This window comes from Prorops nasuta, unplaced genomic scaffold (genome assembly GCF_024137725.1).
Source record: "Prorops nasuta isolate Cenicafe-Biocafe unplaced genomic scaffold, Cenicafe_Pnas_1.2 PNAS00018, whole genome shotgun sequence".
Lineage (NCBI taxonomy): Eukaryota > Metazoa > Arthropoda > Insecta > Hymenoptera > Bethylidae > Prorops > Prorops nasuta.
Genome location: NW_027116815.1, coordinates 529,111 through 544,060, shown reverse-complemented (window position 1 = coordinate 544,060; position 14,950 = coordinate 529,111). Strand labels below are relative to the sequence as shown.

The 14,950-nt window shown below is 37.7% G+C and overlaps 2 protein-coding genes and 2 long non-coding RNA genes across 4 annotated transcripts; 3 read left to right on the top strand and 1 right to left on the bottom strand.

The window, feature by feature from the left end:
• The first annotated feature begins 48 nt into the window (after positions 1-48).
• On the top strand, positions 49-1,645 carry LOC136779952 (uncharacterized). Its single transcript, XR_010823689.1, has 5 exons — positions 49-129; positions 334-554; positions 1,102-1,217; positions 1,300-1,460; positions 1,535-1,645. It is a non-coding gene; the product is annotated as an uncharacterized lncRNA (long non-coding RNA).
• Positions 541-2,833, bottom strand: LOC136779951 (popeye domain-containing protein 3-like). The gene is made up of 7 exons (XM_066737924.1): positions 2,666-2,833; positions 2,446-2,580; positions 2,200-2,381; positions 1,795-2,034; positions 1,565-1,717; positions 1,318-1,468; positions 541-1,252 (listed from the first exon to the last, which is right to left on the bottom strand). The coding sequence occupies exons 1-7, from the start codon at positions 2,718-2,720 to the stop codon at positions 1,077-1,079; spliced, it is 1,092 nt and encodes a 363-aa protein (XP_066594021.1). The 5' UTR covers positions 2,721-2,833; the 3' UTR covers positions 541-1,076.
• A 2,122-nt stretch (positions 2,834-4,955) lies between these two features.
• On the top strand, positions 4,956-8,222 carry LOC136780307 (carboxylic ester hydrolase-like). Its single transcript, XM_066738590.1, has 7 exons — positions 4,956-5,187; positions 5,255-5,396; positions 5,600-5,939; positions 6,198-6,560; positions 6,641-6,807; positions 6,931-7,250; positions 7,350-8,222. Exons 1-7 carry the CDS (start codon positions 5,009-5,011, stop codon positions 7,528-7,530), a joined length of 1,692 nt encoding a protein of 563 aa, XP_066594687.1. The 5' UTR covers positions 4,956-5,008; the 3' UTR covers positions 7,531-8,222.
• An 851-nt stretch (positions 8,223-9,073) lies between these two features.
• On the top strand, positions 9,074-10,676 carry LOC136779972 (uncharacterized). The gene is made up of 3 exons (XR_010823691.1): positions 9,074-9,469; positions 9,560-10,468; positions 10,538-10,676. It is a non-coding gene; the product is annotated as an uncharacterized lncRNA (long non-coding RNA).
• Positions 10,677-14,950: the final 4,274 nt, after the last annotated feature.

Here is a 14,950-nt window from a genome sequence, read left to right as displayed (position 1 = left end):
CTTCCTAGCTCTCCGGGCTGAGATCGCTCCAGTCAGTCAGTCTACCGTGCCAAGCTCTCCGAAGCGGACTCGGGCGAAAGCTCGACTAAGCTCGCTTTCACTTCGCTCCGCCACGCCCTCCGCGATCAGGTGGCAGCACCCGTCGAAACTCCCGATATAACCCCTTTTCTCGAGCCCTCTTTCTCGACTCCATCCCCACTCTTAACCTTCAACCTTTAATCCCCCCAACCTACGAGAAACCACCTTTCCAACTTTTCTTATTATTTTCTCTCGCGAGCAAAATATTGTACCTTTTCCTTTCGCATTTTAACGATTGATTTTGCTTATTTACAGGATTCTTTCACGGAATAAGCTTTCGTTGCTGGCAGTATTTGGAAACTTGGTGATTGCGCCTGCTGATGCCAGGATTATCGGCTTTCGCATAGAATCAATCTTTACCTGCCAAGCAACTATGGGCAACCAGTCGTTATTGGGCCAGAATTATTCTCGTACAAGATCGACTACGGAGATAACCATTCGAATGATAATTGTGCCAGTTTATCGGCCTGTACACGGTGATTTATCAAACGCTCTGTTTATCCATAAGTTCCATCAAATTTAACCATTACGCCTCAATCGAGTACATCGCATTTGGCTCTAAGCTGAATAAATTAGTCATATTTAATTATGGAATGATTTGTTTTTAATTAATATGAATAAGCGATTGATACTGGATGAGCATAATGGTGGTAACCGAGGGAGGAATAAATTGAGGTTAGTTTTCACGGTCTATTAGAAGTGGTTTTCGAAAGATTCTGGAATTTCGCCAGTATACTCTCATTAACCTTTCAAGTGGAGCGTGGAAATTGGAGAATCTCTTCGACTGTATTAAATCCAATATTGTTTATTGAAATTTATACATTGCATTGCATTGAGAAATTTCCTTAAACGATAAAGTAGGCCGTCGTTGTTTCGTGTGAGACGAAAAGTGTCTTTTCGTGAATAAAAATTTCGAGTTAGCAAAAAGCACCAAAACAAAACAATATGGCCCCTCGCTACTTCCGATGCGTTCGTATTGGAAAAATGCAGTCTCAGGTTTATTCCTCATCGACGATTTCGCAGCTGTGATATTTACTGGACGAATCCAGCCAGCTCTCCACCCCACTGGAGGCTAAATCGTCACAGGATGGCAGTTCCGGAAGTGGCTCCATATTTGGCGCTCCCAGTTTCGTTAAATTGTTCGTTGAACGATCCTTGAGCTTACCCCTAGCGGCTGTTCCAACAATATAAATTAATATCGTTGTTTTTTTTTATTTTCAGACGAACAAAAATAATTACCATTACTGGCAGCTAATTTATTAGCTTCTTTACGTCGAATGATAGCTTGCCTGGAGGCACGTGGACTTCTGTACTCCGTGCTACAAAATCCAAGGCCAGCGCTTATACTAGGTAACCGTATATCCAAATGAGACCCTTTATCGGTGACTATCTACAAATATTTTATTTGTTAGCGAATGTTTCACAGATTTATGACTAATTAATTTGTTGCTTCCAGGCTTTCGATACTGGTTAAAAATTTTTTTACTTTGTTATTCATTGCATATAATTTTGTAGCTATATCCCTCGCTACGAGTGTGGTTAAAACGGTAGCTAGATATGTTTCCTTGACGAGTAGATATTCCAGGGCTGAACGCTGCCAAAACAAATATCTACACGAGCTGGCAGCAACAATGGATACCTGAACAATTGTAAAAAAAAGTTTAATAAAAGTTACTATCGTTTGTTCTGTGTTTTATTATATTCCAAGTGTACCACCTTAAATTTATCGTCGACCGAGGCACGCGAACTCTCAAACTCTGGCGAATCGAGAAATTCACAGGGCAGAATTGGGTGTAGAAAATTTGTTTCGCTGAGAACATTAACTTTCCCACTAAGCAAAAGGCCAAGTCTATCCGTTCTCGTGAGATTTTGCATCGCATAGGCCTCGCCAGCGTGGAGCGACATTATCGTCGCGAATTCAGGTGATACAAGCCTTTTAAATTGTAGCCTGGACACCTGATAATTAATTATATTTTAACACGAATTAAAAGCCTCTGAATACATTTGTCAACTAAGGAGGAATACTATATAATTATATAATATTGATATCTGAACAATTTTTTTCTATCATATCTAATGATTTTCATGAGTTACATTAATTTAAATTTTTGTTTAAATTACCTTGAAAGGGTAGAATAGTGTGTGGTAGACTTCTTCGAGCTCTGGATCGAATCTCACAGGCCTCATTTGATAGACTATATAAACCAACTGGCCAATGTTTAACAGCAGAAAGCTAAAGTTCCAGGAAAAAATGTCTGGAGCACAAATCACGTGCCAGGCCCAACCAGATAACAGTAAAAATCCTGGAAATTATATTATCATACATTTAACATATTTTTATAACATAATTTTAAGATAAAAACTCACCAATAATGAGGACCGAGTGCATAAATAAAATTCCTTTCTTTGATGAAGGTGCAGAATAAGAAAGGGCGAAGCAAACATTTGCTAGCTGGAATAAAACGTGTTGGGGCTGTTGCCACAGGCACAGTGCAGTGGTACCTAGTAAAAATAAATATCATCAAATGTTTATGAATATTTTAAATCAAAAAGGGAAACAGTAAAAAATCTAAAAATGTATATTTACCAATAGTACTTATGTTGTAAGAGGGTAGGGGGTCGTGACCTAGTCCAGGACTCATTTTTCACATCCGCCAGGATAACGAAATTAAAAGGATAATGAAAAAAGGAGTCTGTTGCCACTACTTCTTGTCCATCCCGAGTGATATTTTGTTTTGGTTAATATTATTGCCCAGCATTCTCTACCTCCTGCGCAACTCTCGTTGTCCTCGTGACGTTTCAATCCTGCGCATGTACGAATTATCCATCGATTTTTCTTCACTATGGTCAAACAGCAACCTCAAGCACAAATTCTCCGCAATCCTCGTATTACCATTCCTTAGTAAGGTAAAGCAGTATAACACAGTAATAATGTTACCGACTGATGGCATGGTGATTTTTTATTATTTACACACAAAACATATTTTTATCCTTCCTATAATATAATTTTCACTATCTTATCCCTTTCAACAATATAAAAATTTATATTACAATTTCATGTAACAGAATTTTAAGCGAAAAGATGTGTTGGTAAAAAGAGAAAAATGGTTGGTTTAATGGAGAGAAGTATCGAGTTGAACAAATATTTCCACGACAAATATTTCAGGTGGAAATTTAGGTGAATGAAAAGCAAGACGTAAGTATGAAGGAAGCGAGGAAGAATTCGAGCGAGTTCTTGATCATTTCTAGTCTGGTAAACGATTGGTTGGAGATGAAAGAAGGGGAGGAGGTCGTGAATGGCTCAGGACAGGCAAGTTGTAAATTTGTTGATCGCTAAGCTTAAATTCCTGCGATGACGTCGTTACTGGGGAGAAAACACTTTACAGGTCTCTTTTGGATGGCAATAGCAACCTTTATCTCGCTAAAAACCTAGAGAGAGAGAGAGAGAGAGAGAGGAGTTTTATACGCTGAAGAAACACATACGTACTACTTGCATACTAGTTTGACTATTGTGGGTTAAAGGAGACCTACTCCTCGCATCGCGGAATTCACAAATGTAAACAAACCACCAATAGTCACTTTATCTTTTCGAGGAAAATTGTTCATCACTAATTCCATCTACCCAAAGTAACTAGATATACTATTCGTCCAGTTAACGTTGTTTACTTTTAGAGATTACGCTTGGAGAATAACAGAAAAAATGTAAACATTGCAAACTCTTTTCGAGAAGAACCAACTCTAGTGGCTTAGAAAAAGAAATAAAAAGAGTCCGGAGATCCGGGATAATTGGATGAAACTTCTTTTTCGTTAAAAAAAAGACTCTTGAAATGGGAATAAAAAGGGGAAAAGCGTGAAAATTAATTGGAAAATGTATGGAGCATGGTAGAAAAATGCGATAAACGAGTGATACTTCAACATCCATCAAAGTTGTCTCTTTGGTATGGAAAATGTTGGATAACGTCTAGTGGTGGGGGTAAATTTTAACAGATCAGAAGCGTAAATGCAGCTGAGTCAGGGTGAAAATTCCGAATGTTTGAAATTTGGGGGAAAAAATTCTCGAGTAAATAAGGAGACGTGACGAGGGAAATTTCGATCTGGGACTTTAAAGGAGAATCCTCTTTAAGGACATCAGGATCCTTTGAAGCCGGTAAGTGACTGCGATAGCGACCACACTCGTTTCCAGAAAAATCCAACAAAAACGATTTGCCTGAATTAATACTCGCTTTGTGTGACGACGTTCAAACTCCTCGCTGGTAAAAATAAAACGATTTGAAAACTGGAGAAAAAGAGTCCTACTAATCTCACGTCTGTCAGAAAGAATTCCGGAGATGAAAACTTTTTGAAAGAATACCATTGAACATAATGAATTTTCCAGATGGAAATTTTTATTCCACAAAAAAATCATAGTCAAGAGTCTAAATGTAATCAAGGACAGAATTACTCGAAAAAATATTGCATATACAAAGAGCCAAGAGTGGTTAAATTGAAAGTTGAAGGGTGCATAATTTGTAGTGTACTCGAGGTAGATTGATTTGTCAAAGGAAAATTAAATTTTGTAACGCAAAATTAAGGTCAATGGTTAAGAAAAAAAAAAGAGAGCCAACGAGTGGCGAAGATTAATAGCTTTTGCGAAAATTGTGTAACGAGTTGCTAATATATGTCGCCATATTTATATTTGCAAGTGAGACAGCGATAATAGCCAGACTTTATCTCAAGGTCAATCGTTGAAAAAGTATAACCAGAGCAATAAACAGAGAGGGTAGTACTGTACAGCAAGTGTGTCGTTGGCTTGTTTGTTCAGTGCTAATTGTGGTATTAAATTATCATTTTTTCGTCGAGCTTTGCCACGGCTTATCGCCCCATTTCGCAGAGCTTTAAATACCAGTTTTCGACCAACCCCGCAGTCTGTTCTTCAAGTTCATTGAACGAAATGTTGGAGGTGCAATTTTTCCTCGTTTCTCTCGCGGTTCTCCACTTCGTTAATACCGAACCAACCGTGCAGATTTCCCAGGGAAATCTAACCGGTACCAAACTCACCTCCAGGAATGGCAGAGAGTTCCACGCTTTCCTCGGCATTCCATATGCGGAACCACCTATCGAAAACCGAAGGTCGTTAACCCTGGAAAATCAAACAGAGTGAACTTTGAGGATAACAATGTGCAAAATTTGATCGCAGATTCAAGAATCCGGTGGAAAAAGGACCCTGGCAGGGCTCTCTGAAGGTTGACCAACCAGTTGAGTGGTGTATGCAGTATGACCTTGATAACAATATATCTGGGAGTGAGGATTGTTTATATATGTACGTCTACACACCTTGGGTATGTATGTTTTTAATTTAGTCGATTAGTAATTATTAAGTTTGCTTTTCCTTAGCAGAAAATTCTTTTTACACTTTGTGCATTATTGACGTATTCATTTATACGTGCAAGGGATTCAAACAGAAATCCCAAAAGTGTAAAAGTGTTGCTAAAGAAAATGGACTTATCATTTAAGACCATCGGGGTTCATGCATTGATTTTAGTTGCCAGAAGAGAATAACGAAACGTTACCTGTGATGGTTTGGATACATGGAGGTGGTTTTAAAAGTGGCGATGGGTACCACAAGTATTATCCATATTTTCTGTTGGATAAGGATATTGTTCTGGTGACAATGAATTATCGACTTGGAATTTTTGGATACCTCAGCACTGGGGATGAAGCTGCACCTGGGAATTTTGGGCTCAAGGACCAATTGATGGTGCTCAAATGGGTGCAGAAAAATATATATGCCTTCGGTGGTGATCCTAGTAAGGTCACCTTGGCTGGACAAAGCGCTGGTGGCGTTTCTGTCAATCTTCATGCACTTTCCGAAAAATCAAGAGGTATTGTACAATAAAAAGAATGTGAATTTTTATTTTATTATTATTACTTATATAACAATATACAATAATATTGCTAACTTCCCATAGAGCACCTAGTGACTTAAAGACATTTTTTAGGTGACTTTTAGTCAATTGGATGACTAAAAGATATCTATAAGAGAACTTTTAGTCAACTGTACTGTATGAGTTTTTGCTATCAATTGCATCTCATTAATCCTGATTTTTCAAATTACATTTTCGATTTATTTATTTCCTCAGGATTATTCTCTAAGTACATCATTCAAAGTGGATGTGCTTTGAATCCTTGGGCTTATCAGGATATCAAGGGGTACAAGGGGTACTCGGTAAAAGTGGCAAGAAAGTATGGTTGTCCAGAATATAACTCCAGTGTGATGGTCGATTGTTTGAGAAAATTGAGTGCCTCACAATTGTTGGATAGTGATGATATTTTTGATCCATTAGTCCAGTTACTGACCATAGGATGGATGCCCACCAAAGAGGCTAAATCTGACGACGCTTTTCTCACCGAAAGTCCTTTAACACTTGTCCTTAATAACGAAATGGACGACTTGCCCTTTATGACAGGATCCGTTAGGGACGAAGGCCTTCTGATGACCTCTGGTAATCATTAGTTTCTACTTTCCAATTAAAAATTTAACCTCTAAGAATTTTCATGCTGATACTGAAAATTTTTATATCAGCTCTTTACGAAAATAATATGTTTTATCGCATGGTAAGACAATACTTCAAGCCGATCGTTGCATCCGCTACCAACTACTACAGTGGACTTCCTCCTTTCGACGCGATAAGACTGACCGATTTGTCGTGTAATTATTATTTTGGAAACCAGAATCTCACCAAAGTGGAAGTTAGTGATAATTAATAAGGCAAATTATTGATTTGTTTAGCAAGAATTTATTTACATTATTTGTGTATTTTATATTATAATTATATATACAATATTTGTTAATAACTTTCCTGCTGATTTTAGTTTATCCAGCAAGCAACCGCTTTTATGACGGACGCCTTCTTTATATATCCGGAAATGGTAATGATGGACTGGGTATCCAAAGTAAACACGAAACCATGTTATTACTACAGCTTTGAGTATCGTGGAGCTTTGAGCAGTACGATCCCCGAGCTAAATGGGAAAAATATTGATATCGGTGTTGATCATGCGGATGAATTATTTTATTTGTTCTACCAGGATGACAAGGCCATACATTTGCCAAAAAATATCACAATGTCCAATGATGATATGCATATGATTGATGTAATAGTGGACTTATGGACCTCGTTCGTCACTAATGGGTATTTTTTTAATGCTCGATACTTTTGCATATTCATTTCTATTTTCAATATGTTCACTTTGTTCTGCTTCAATTTTAATTATTCACTCGGATGTTTCAGGAAACCAACGTCCAAGAATTTACCAGATCCAAACATTTGGCTCCCTTATGTGCCAGGGACTTATCATTTGCAAATTGGAAATAACTCGAACACGTCAGTCTATCTGCAAAACAAATATCTGACCGAAAGAATGAACTTCTGGCGATCAGCTATGTTGCAGACCCTTTTGCCAAATGAATAATAAATAAGGTGCATTTTTTTCGCTGGTTTCCTTGATGTAATTTGTTATTTTTTTATGTACAATAAAAGTCACCAGCAGTGTCATAATCATTTATTATCTTCGTCGAGTTAATTTCATCTCCTTCAGTTATGTGTTTATTATCTTTTATGTATAAGAGCTGCTGTGTTTTATTCTCACTTCATCTTAAAAGATCGTTAAAATCCACATTTTTTTACAAAAAATTATAATTAATAACGACGTTAATGAATAGTGTAACTGATTTAATCTGCTCTATCCAATCCCGTGGCTTGACATCTTGGTGAATGAAAGTAATTGTTATGCATACACCATTGATGGAACGATGGAAGGTCGCAAAATGAAAACAAATATTTAGCTTGGTGGCGTAGCGAGTATGTAGGAAGATAAATCGTTTATGAGGAATCGTTATTAATCGATCTTATTATTGCTATTGCAAAACTCATTGCGAAAGCTTGAAAGTACATTTGAAAGTTCTTAACGTATACCACCCAATCCTGGTGGCGAAGGTTTCTTCAGATTGAAATAGCGATAAGGCAAGAGCAGTCGATCCTCCCTAACCAGAAACACAAATGGGTTACAGGTGAATCTTGATTGAGTCTTAAATTTGTCGAAGAAATTAAAAAAATAAACCTCGATTGCTCCGACTAAAATGACCAGTAGCAATTTATTCGTAAATATATATATATATATATACATATATATATATATCTTTAACGAATTATCGAAGCTAATTTCTTATGCCCTAAAAAGCTGAGTGACCAGCATAAGAAACAGCAATGGGAGTATGAACTGATCGGGATATACACCGAGTGCACTTTGAGGTTATGTAATGATGGTAGAAGATGCTACGACCGGTTCTCACGTTGCCTGCCCCCTCCAATTTCTCTCTTTTAAACCGATTGCTCTTGTATACACTTACAAACGTGTCAAGGATCTTGAGAAAGAAGCGCACGAATCACATTTCTTTCCCCTTCCGATTCCAGCCGTCTCGCCACACTCTCGATTATTTATCGGGTCTCAGTCTCACCCAAAGTTTCCCGCCAAAAATTTCACTCGCCATTCAATTATTAACGGCATCGACTCGAGTCACTCGACCATTCCGCCGATCCAATTCACTTTCCTGTCAAATTCCAGGGCGGAGTCACCAGCTCATACGCACTTTTTTAGGTTAGGTTTCTTGCCGAGAACGATTTAATCCGGATTGTTTATTATAATTTAATTCAGCGAGACTCGACAATTTATTGGCTTGTTGGTTTTTGCATGCGCCACATCGGGCGCGATTCGTTTAAGGCAAGAAAGCTTTTTGCTGGCGTGCCACCTGCCGAGAGTAACATAAAAATGGAATTTTTTCCCCATAGCGCAACAGAAGCGCCTCTCTCGTCAACTCAGGGATTCACCTTGACACGGATCTTCGCCTATCTCTGGAAAATATACTTATCGTGAAATTTGTATTTGATCCACCTCTCAGAAGAACAACGAAAAAAGGCAAAACATAATCGGTGTTTCTGTTTCTTTCCAAGGAGCGTTCGGGCAGAATCTAACCGACCGTAAATAACAATTAGGTTAGAATTAGTAGTCTTATTGAAACCCATATAAGTGACTACGTGCTTATTAAGGATCGTTGTAAATTATGAATTAAACACGCTACGACGGGAAACCTTTAGCCATAAGCATTCCTTGTATAAATGCCATCCACAAATCTGTATTAATTATTATTGGCATTTCATCGATTATATTGTTATTGGCATTTTGCCTTCGTTAATCCCCCGCGGTCTCTATCTAAAAATTATTCGTTTTTTTATTCTTGTTAAGCACGACAAGTTCTTTCACTTTATCTAATCTTGGACAAACAGGCGAACTTCATTTTGCACCTCGGGGAGCAAGCGAGTGCATTAATTTAGATTCTCGAATGCCTGCTTAGGTAAACAGGATTAGCATTATCTCTAACGGCTATCTCCATACATACTAACAGTGACATAATTTGAAACTACGTACTTTTTCATTTTTACAGCAAACTTTTCCCGTAAACGTATGTGACGTACACTCCAATCGTCTTGCTATAGGAAGAAAAGAGAGAGAAGAAGAAGCAGTTAACTTTTAAGGTGTCATTGGGGGCTTTAAAACATAACCAAACAACAGAATTAAATCGAGTGTAATTTTAAAAAAAATTATTTCTAATTTTAATATTTTATACATTGGCAATTTCGTAAAATTTTTGTTTCAAAATTTCACAAGAAATTCGACTATTGATAGTGACATTTCACTGGTGGCTCTAGCCCTAGAACACCCATCGATTCGCCGTTACTGGACAGAAGTTCGTATTATCACTGTTTAAAACGTTTATCAGTAAGGCAATTCCGTAAATCTTACCAACAAATTTCGAAATCGTTAAATGCTGTAGTTAACGACAAATACCGCTAAGCGTAATGATAAATGTATATCTATATATATCGTTTTCGGTTTTTAACGATACTGATAATTGTCGTTAAAATTACAGAAAATACAGGGTTAGGAAATTCGATAGAACTTTGTGACAAATAGTAAAAAGAGTAATAATTTATGCACGTGCGAGACATCAACTATATATTTTCTTTGTAGATACACACGAGTTTTAAATCCGTTTTAAGGTTATGTTTATTTTAAGAAACTACACTGTAGGTTCCTTATTGCGAGAAGCAACGGGAATAGAGTAGCTACTGTTCAGTTGTGGCATAAAGGAACAGGGAACAGAGTACATAAGGGTGCAGCGTGGTTGGCCTCCTGATTAGAGGTTAGAATGGCTTCCGTCAAGTGAAATATGGCGAATTCCGAGGATGGCGGAAATCTCGACGTTTGATTTATCCATCGTTGGTAACGTGAGATTCATTGGAATGCTACAGTTGCTCTTGCGAATATCTGATATCCTCGTGCTATATTTGTGGTAAATAAAAATAATATATTATTGGAATGTGTGCAAGCAATAGTTCTCATTCGATTGATCTTCTTATAGCACAAATATCCTCAAGACTTCCTTAGAACGCTCCAAAGATATCCACGAGTCTAATGGACCTGCCGAGGAAGTCCCCTGAACATCGTAGGCTATTAGGGTCGTAACCTCACTTTTCAAAACTTTGATCGACCTAACCTCAATTCCGAGTCAAAAACTGTCAGATTCCGATCTCTAGTGAGATTTTCCACGATGGAACGTAATTGAGAAGATATTCCAGAGTTCATCAGGCAATATTTCTCGCTCGATAGTCTTCCCATGACATTAATGCACGCTATTATTCCTCATTGTTTCGACATTTTTTACGGTAAAAGCTGTATTATAATACCGAGAATAATATCAGTGATTTACGAATGTACTGTCTACAAGTGGGAGATTACTGAGTTTTGTCAAAAAATTGGTTTTAAAAAATAATAAAAAGTGGCGAAGAAAATTCCGGGAAGAACTCCATCTGCGAGGATTCTTTAACATCCGCGTAGATATTTTTGGGGATTAAACGTTGTCGCATAATCTCACTGCGGCAGTAAAGCAAATCCAGATCACGAGGAATCCAAGTAATCTCCCATGAGAATCATATATGTTTTTCGAAAATAAGTTTTATCCTTTGCTCGCTTAAAAAAATAAGCCGAATCGTACATAACCTCAATTTTCGACGATTACAGTAGGGATTTGTACGAAGATAAATCTGGATTTTCTCGAAGCTGGCCACAGGCGTTTATTGATATTTCGTTACGTAAGGACAGAAGTCGATATATGCAGATTTTCAAAGAAAATGGTAATAATTTCCGTGGGAAAAATATTTTTGTGTGTTGATTTTCTGGTAATTAAAACACAATAATTCCATTGTTCTGGATCTTTATTGTTGTTATTATCTCTTCCAATCTACAAGCGAGAGCAAAAAGTTTATAATTAATTTTTTCCATGCAAGAAAACGATTACCTTTTAAATAAAGTGCACTTTTTAGCAACTCATTCGCTGTTCATTATCGCTCCTTGTGAAATCTGTTATTCCACGAGTAAAGGGATGATTTTCTCAGAACTACGTGTCGAGAAAATTCTCTTACGAAGATGGGAGTACGGATGGTCATTTGTGGCATGTTGCTGGGGTGTGGCATGGAAATGAAAAGGCAAACTGCTGATGTTATCGCGATCATCGACGTTAAAGGGATCGATCAGTGTGTCAGAAGTGAACGTGACAGTTGCAGGATGTCAGTGGGCATCCAAGTGTTGTCGATTACAAAGGTTGATGACATCGCTATGTCCCGTGCCTCAGGCATTCCTTGATCTTTTCCCGTAAATCTTCTGCTCTAATGACGTGCCACGAATCCCAACAAGAGTCGCTGGCGTCTAACAGTTTTGTCCCAAACTCGCTAGAGCGTCTCAAAGTTTCGCTACTTCCCGAACCTAACCTAAAACTCTTAGCCCCATTAGGATTCCCCGTGATGCTGTGCGAGCTATCACGTGACCACGAGCCAATAGGATAACGGTTGCTCATGTATTCGGAAGCTGCCAGGATTATCCATCGGTATTAGAGAAGAAATAAAGAAATAAAAGAATAATATTAATAAGATTTTCCAGATTATTTATTATTTTTAAATTAAACCTGGTGCGAGAGAGACTTGGTACACTTACCTGCGTATTATACAGGGTGTTATATTTCACGAAGGCGTTATCCAATTACGTTTACCAGACCCTCTTATCCGGCCTCCCATTTCTTCATCCTGGATTTACCAAAAGGAACGCTCCATGCAGAAATTAGCATAGGCGAACCTTAAAGGCACAAGAATCCCATTTGCCTGTTCGAGCACGAGCCTCGGGCTGATTTCTAGCACCTATATCCGAGGACCCACGTTGAATATAATACGACAAAGGAATTTTTACCAACGGATCCTCGCGCGTGGAATCTCTACGTTTCGCCAGATCCTGCGAAGATCTTCTCGCACCGAATATTCTCAGCACGTTTGACCCCAGTTCTTACGGGAATTTTTAACTAGTCTTGCCAGATTCCGCCTGCAAGTATTACACGAATCAAGTTTCTTGACCCCGGACCCAACAAACGATCGCCAAAAACTTTCGACGCACAAATTTATTAAATGCCACGCGACGAGCTTCTCCAATTTTTCTCAGCTCTAAAAAAAATCAGTTTTTTCGGAGCTGGTGAAAATCCCCTTTCTTTTCTATCTCGTTATTAGCATAAGTGTTTCTTCTCTCTCCCCCTGCGTTAAAGAGAGGGAGAGAGAGGATGTTACTTTCAAAATTGAACTGACTTGATTTTAATACTTACGGACTTAAAAAATTTCAAGGATGAAAATTAGTGGATAAAGGGGTAAGAAAGTGATCGAAAAGAATCAACTTTCTTCGATTAATAATAACCTTTATTACCCACATGTGCTAATTAGAAATAAATAAATATTAAATCATTATAAATTTAGTACAATTTTTAGTTTACTATTTTTTTTTGCCGCGACCAATGACTTCCAATTTTGCACAGACCTGACTTTGATTTCTGTCGATGAGTGGAAAATTCCAAGGGTGGAAATTAATCGACAGAGGGGATAAGAAAAACTGGAAGGCTTGTGTGTGTGTGAAAGAGACTGCGTTAGGTGGTTGTAACGAGAGATCCTTCGAGTGCCATCCAATTTCACGTGCGATCTATCTTGCGTTTTGGTATGTGGGGGAGCGTTCCTCCACCACCCCCATCAACCCTCTTGAAACTTCCACGGATTCTTTGGCCAAACGCGAGAAGCTCCTTGCATTATCGTTCACGTTTCCTCGCAGCTGTAATATTTCACAGCCGGAAGACGCCGAATGGCCTACCCGGATTTCTTTATGGCTCCACCCCCGGTGACCTTGAACCCCTTCGAGCTGCTGCGTTCACCAGAGGAAAGGAGATAAACACGATGAAAAGTCTGAAACGCCTGGGATTGCATTCGTCGTTGTCTGGAATGACCTTGAACTTTGCGAATAATAATAGTCACGCTTGACGAGATGCAGAGAGAGAAAGAGAGAGAGAGAGAAACTCTATGAAAAAATTACCTGTTCATTTGAAAGAAGATCCGTTGGAAAGAGAAAAATTAATTGAAGGATTTGAGAGGATTGGGAATAATTGGAAGCAAACGTGAGAAAATATGTTTTTGTGGGAGAAAGAGGAAGACAAAAAAATTAGAGCGTGGAGGATAGAGGAAGTCATAAATATATATATATATATATAGAGACATTTAATGTGCATTACTGTGCGTGAGAAAATAATATAAAAATTACAAAGTTTATATAAACAGACATATATATACACTTAAAAAAATGTTCAAACGCATAAACATTATTCATTATAATAATTAACAATAATAATGGTACAATTAATCATGAATAATTTCTTTGTTACAAAGCATTGTTTACAACATCAATAAATCTTGTTTATTACTGTAACGATAAATGTTTATTGGCTGACAAATTATTTCGAGCATAGATATAGATTAATTTATAGATATACATAGACTCAACGTGCGAAAGTGTGTGAGAGGAAAGGTCATAAAAATTATAAAAATCTTACGAGCAAACAGAGTAGCAATTAAAGGTGGATTACCAAAGTTTACTTTAGGCAGAATCACGCAAGGCCTTGGCCACGACCATTATTTTTCTCACCGACAAGGAGGATCTTTCGCAAGTCGACAATTCGTGGTCATTACAACACGTATTTTCGTTGTCCTTCGCAATCCTAACGCGAAACACAGCGTTAATTAATTCATAAGGAAAGCCAGAAAAAATTAGCGTTGAGCGACCGAGCCGATTTTTCAGGCGGAAGTGACGAGATGTTATATAGCCACTCCATAGGCACTTTTTAAAACGTCGATTAAAGTCTCAACGACCCCTCGTGCCTCGCCAAGAATATTCCTACATGCTGCTCTCTAATTAATCGACTCGTTTCACTCGTTTAATTCAACGACTGACGTTGTAAAATTTCAGATGTTTTTTTTTGCTGCGTTGGAGGGCTAATTAAAAGTTCAGAGAGTAGCGAGGAGGATCATGAAAAAATATGTGAAAAGGACTGCCTCGTGGGGAGTCAAAAATGACGTTAAAAGTTCGTCGATCCTCTCGTCGTAGAATCAAATTACGCGAGGAACTTTAGAGAGTGGCGTGGAGAAGTATACAAGGTGTCTAATTAACTCGTGCAGAGATAGTAAATTAGAGATTTTCTTTTTTTTACTAAATTTGTATAGCAATTTTTATATATTTGTGATCATTAAAAAAATTATTAAGGATTATAAATTATTTCTTTTTAGACTTCTTATTCATAGAATCGATGATCTTGTGCATCGTTTGGTCCATTCAGGGACTAAAATAAATTTTGATGTAAAAAATTGTTTGTTTTTCGTATTTGTTTAATTAAATTCTGTATACAAGAAACATATTTATTATT

Bases quoted from the DNA above. Each gene is read 5' to 3' on its own strand.
- LOC136779951 (XM_066737924.1), bottom strand. From the start codon at position 2,720: ATGAGTCCTGGACTAGGTCACGACCCCCTACCCTCTTACAACATAAGT. The intron at 2,581-2,665 runs GTAAATATACAT...TATTTTTACTAG, and splicing joins TTACAACATAAGTACTATTG to GTACCACTGCACTGTGCCTG. The intron at 2,035-2,199 runs GTAATTTAAACA...ATTAATTATCAG, and splicing joins CACTATTCTACCCTTTCAAG to GTGTCCAGGCTACAATTTAA.
- LOC136780307 (XM_066738590.1), top strand. From the start codon at position 5,009: ATGTTGGAGGTGCAATTTTTCCTCGTTTCTCTCGCGGTTCTCCACTTC. The intron at 5,188-5,254 runs GTCGTTAACCCT...ATTTGATCGCAG, and splicing joins CCACCTATCGAAAACCGAAG to ATTCAAGAATCCGGTGGAAA. The intron at 5,397-5,599 runs GTATGTATGTTT...CATTGATTTTAG, and splicing joins TGTACGTCTACACACCTTGG to TTGCCAGAAGAGAATAACGA.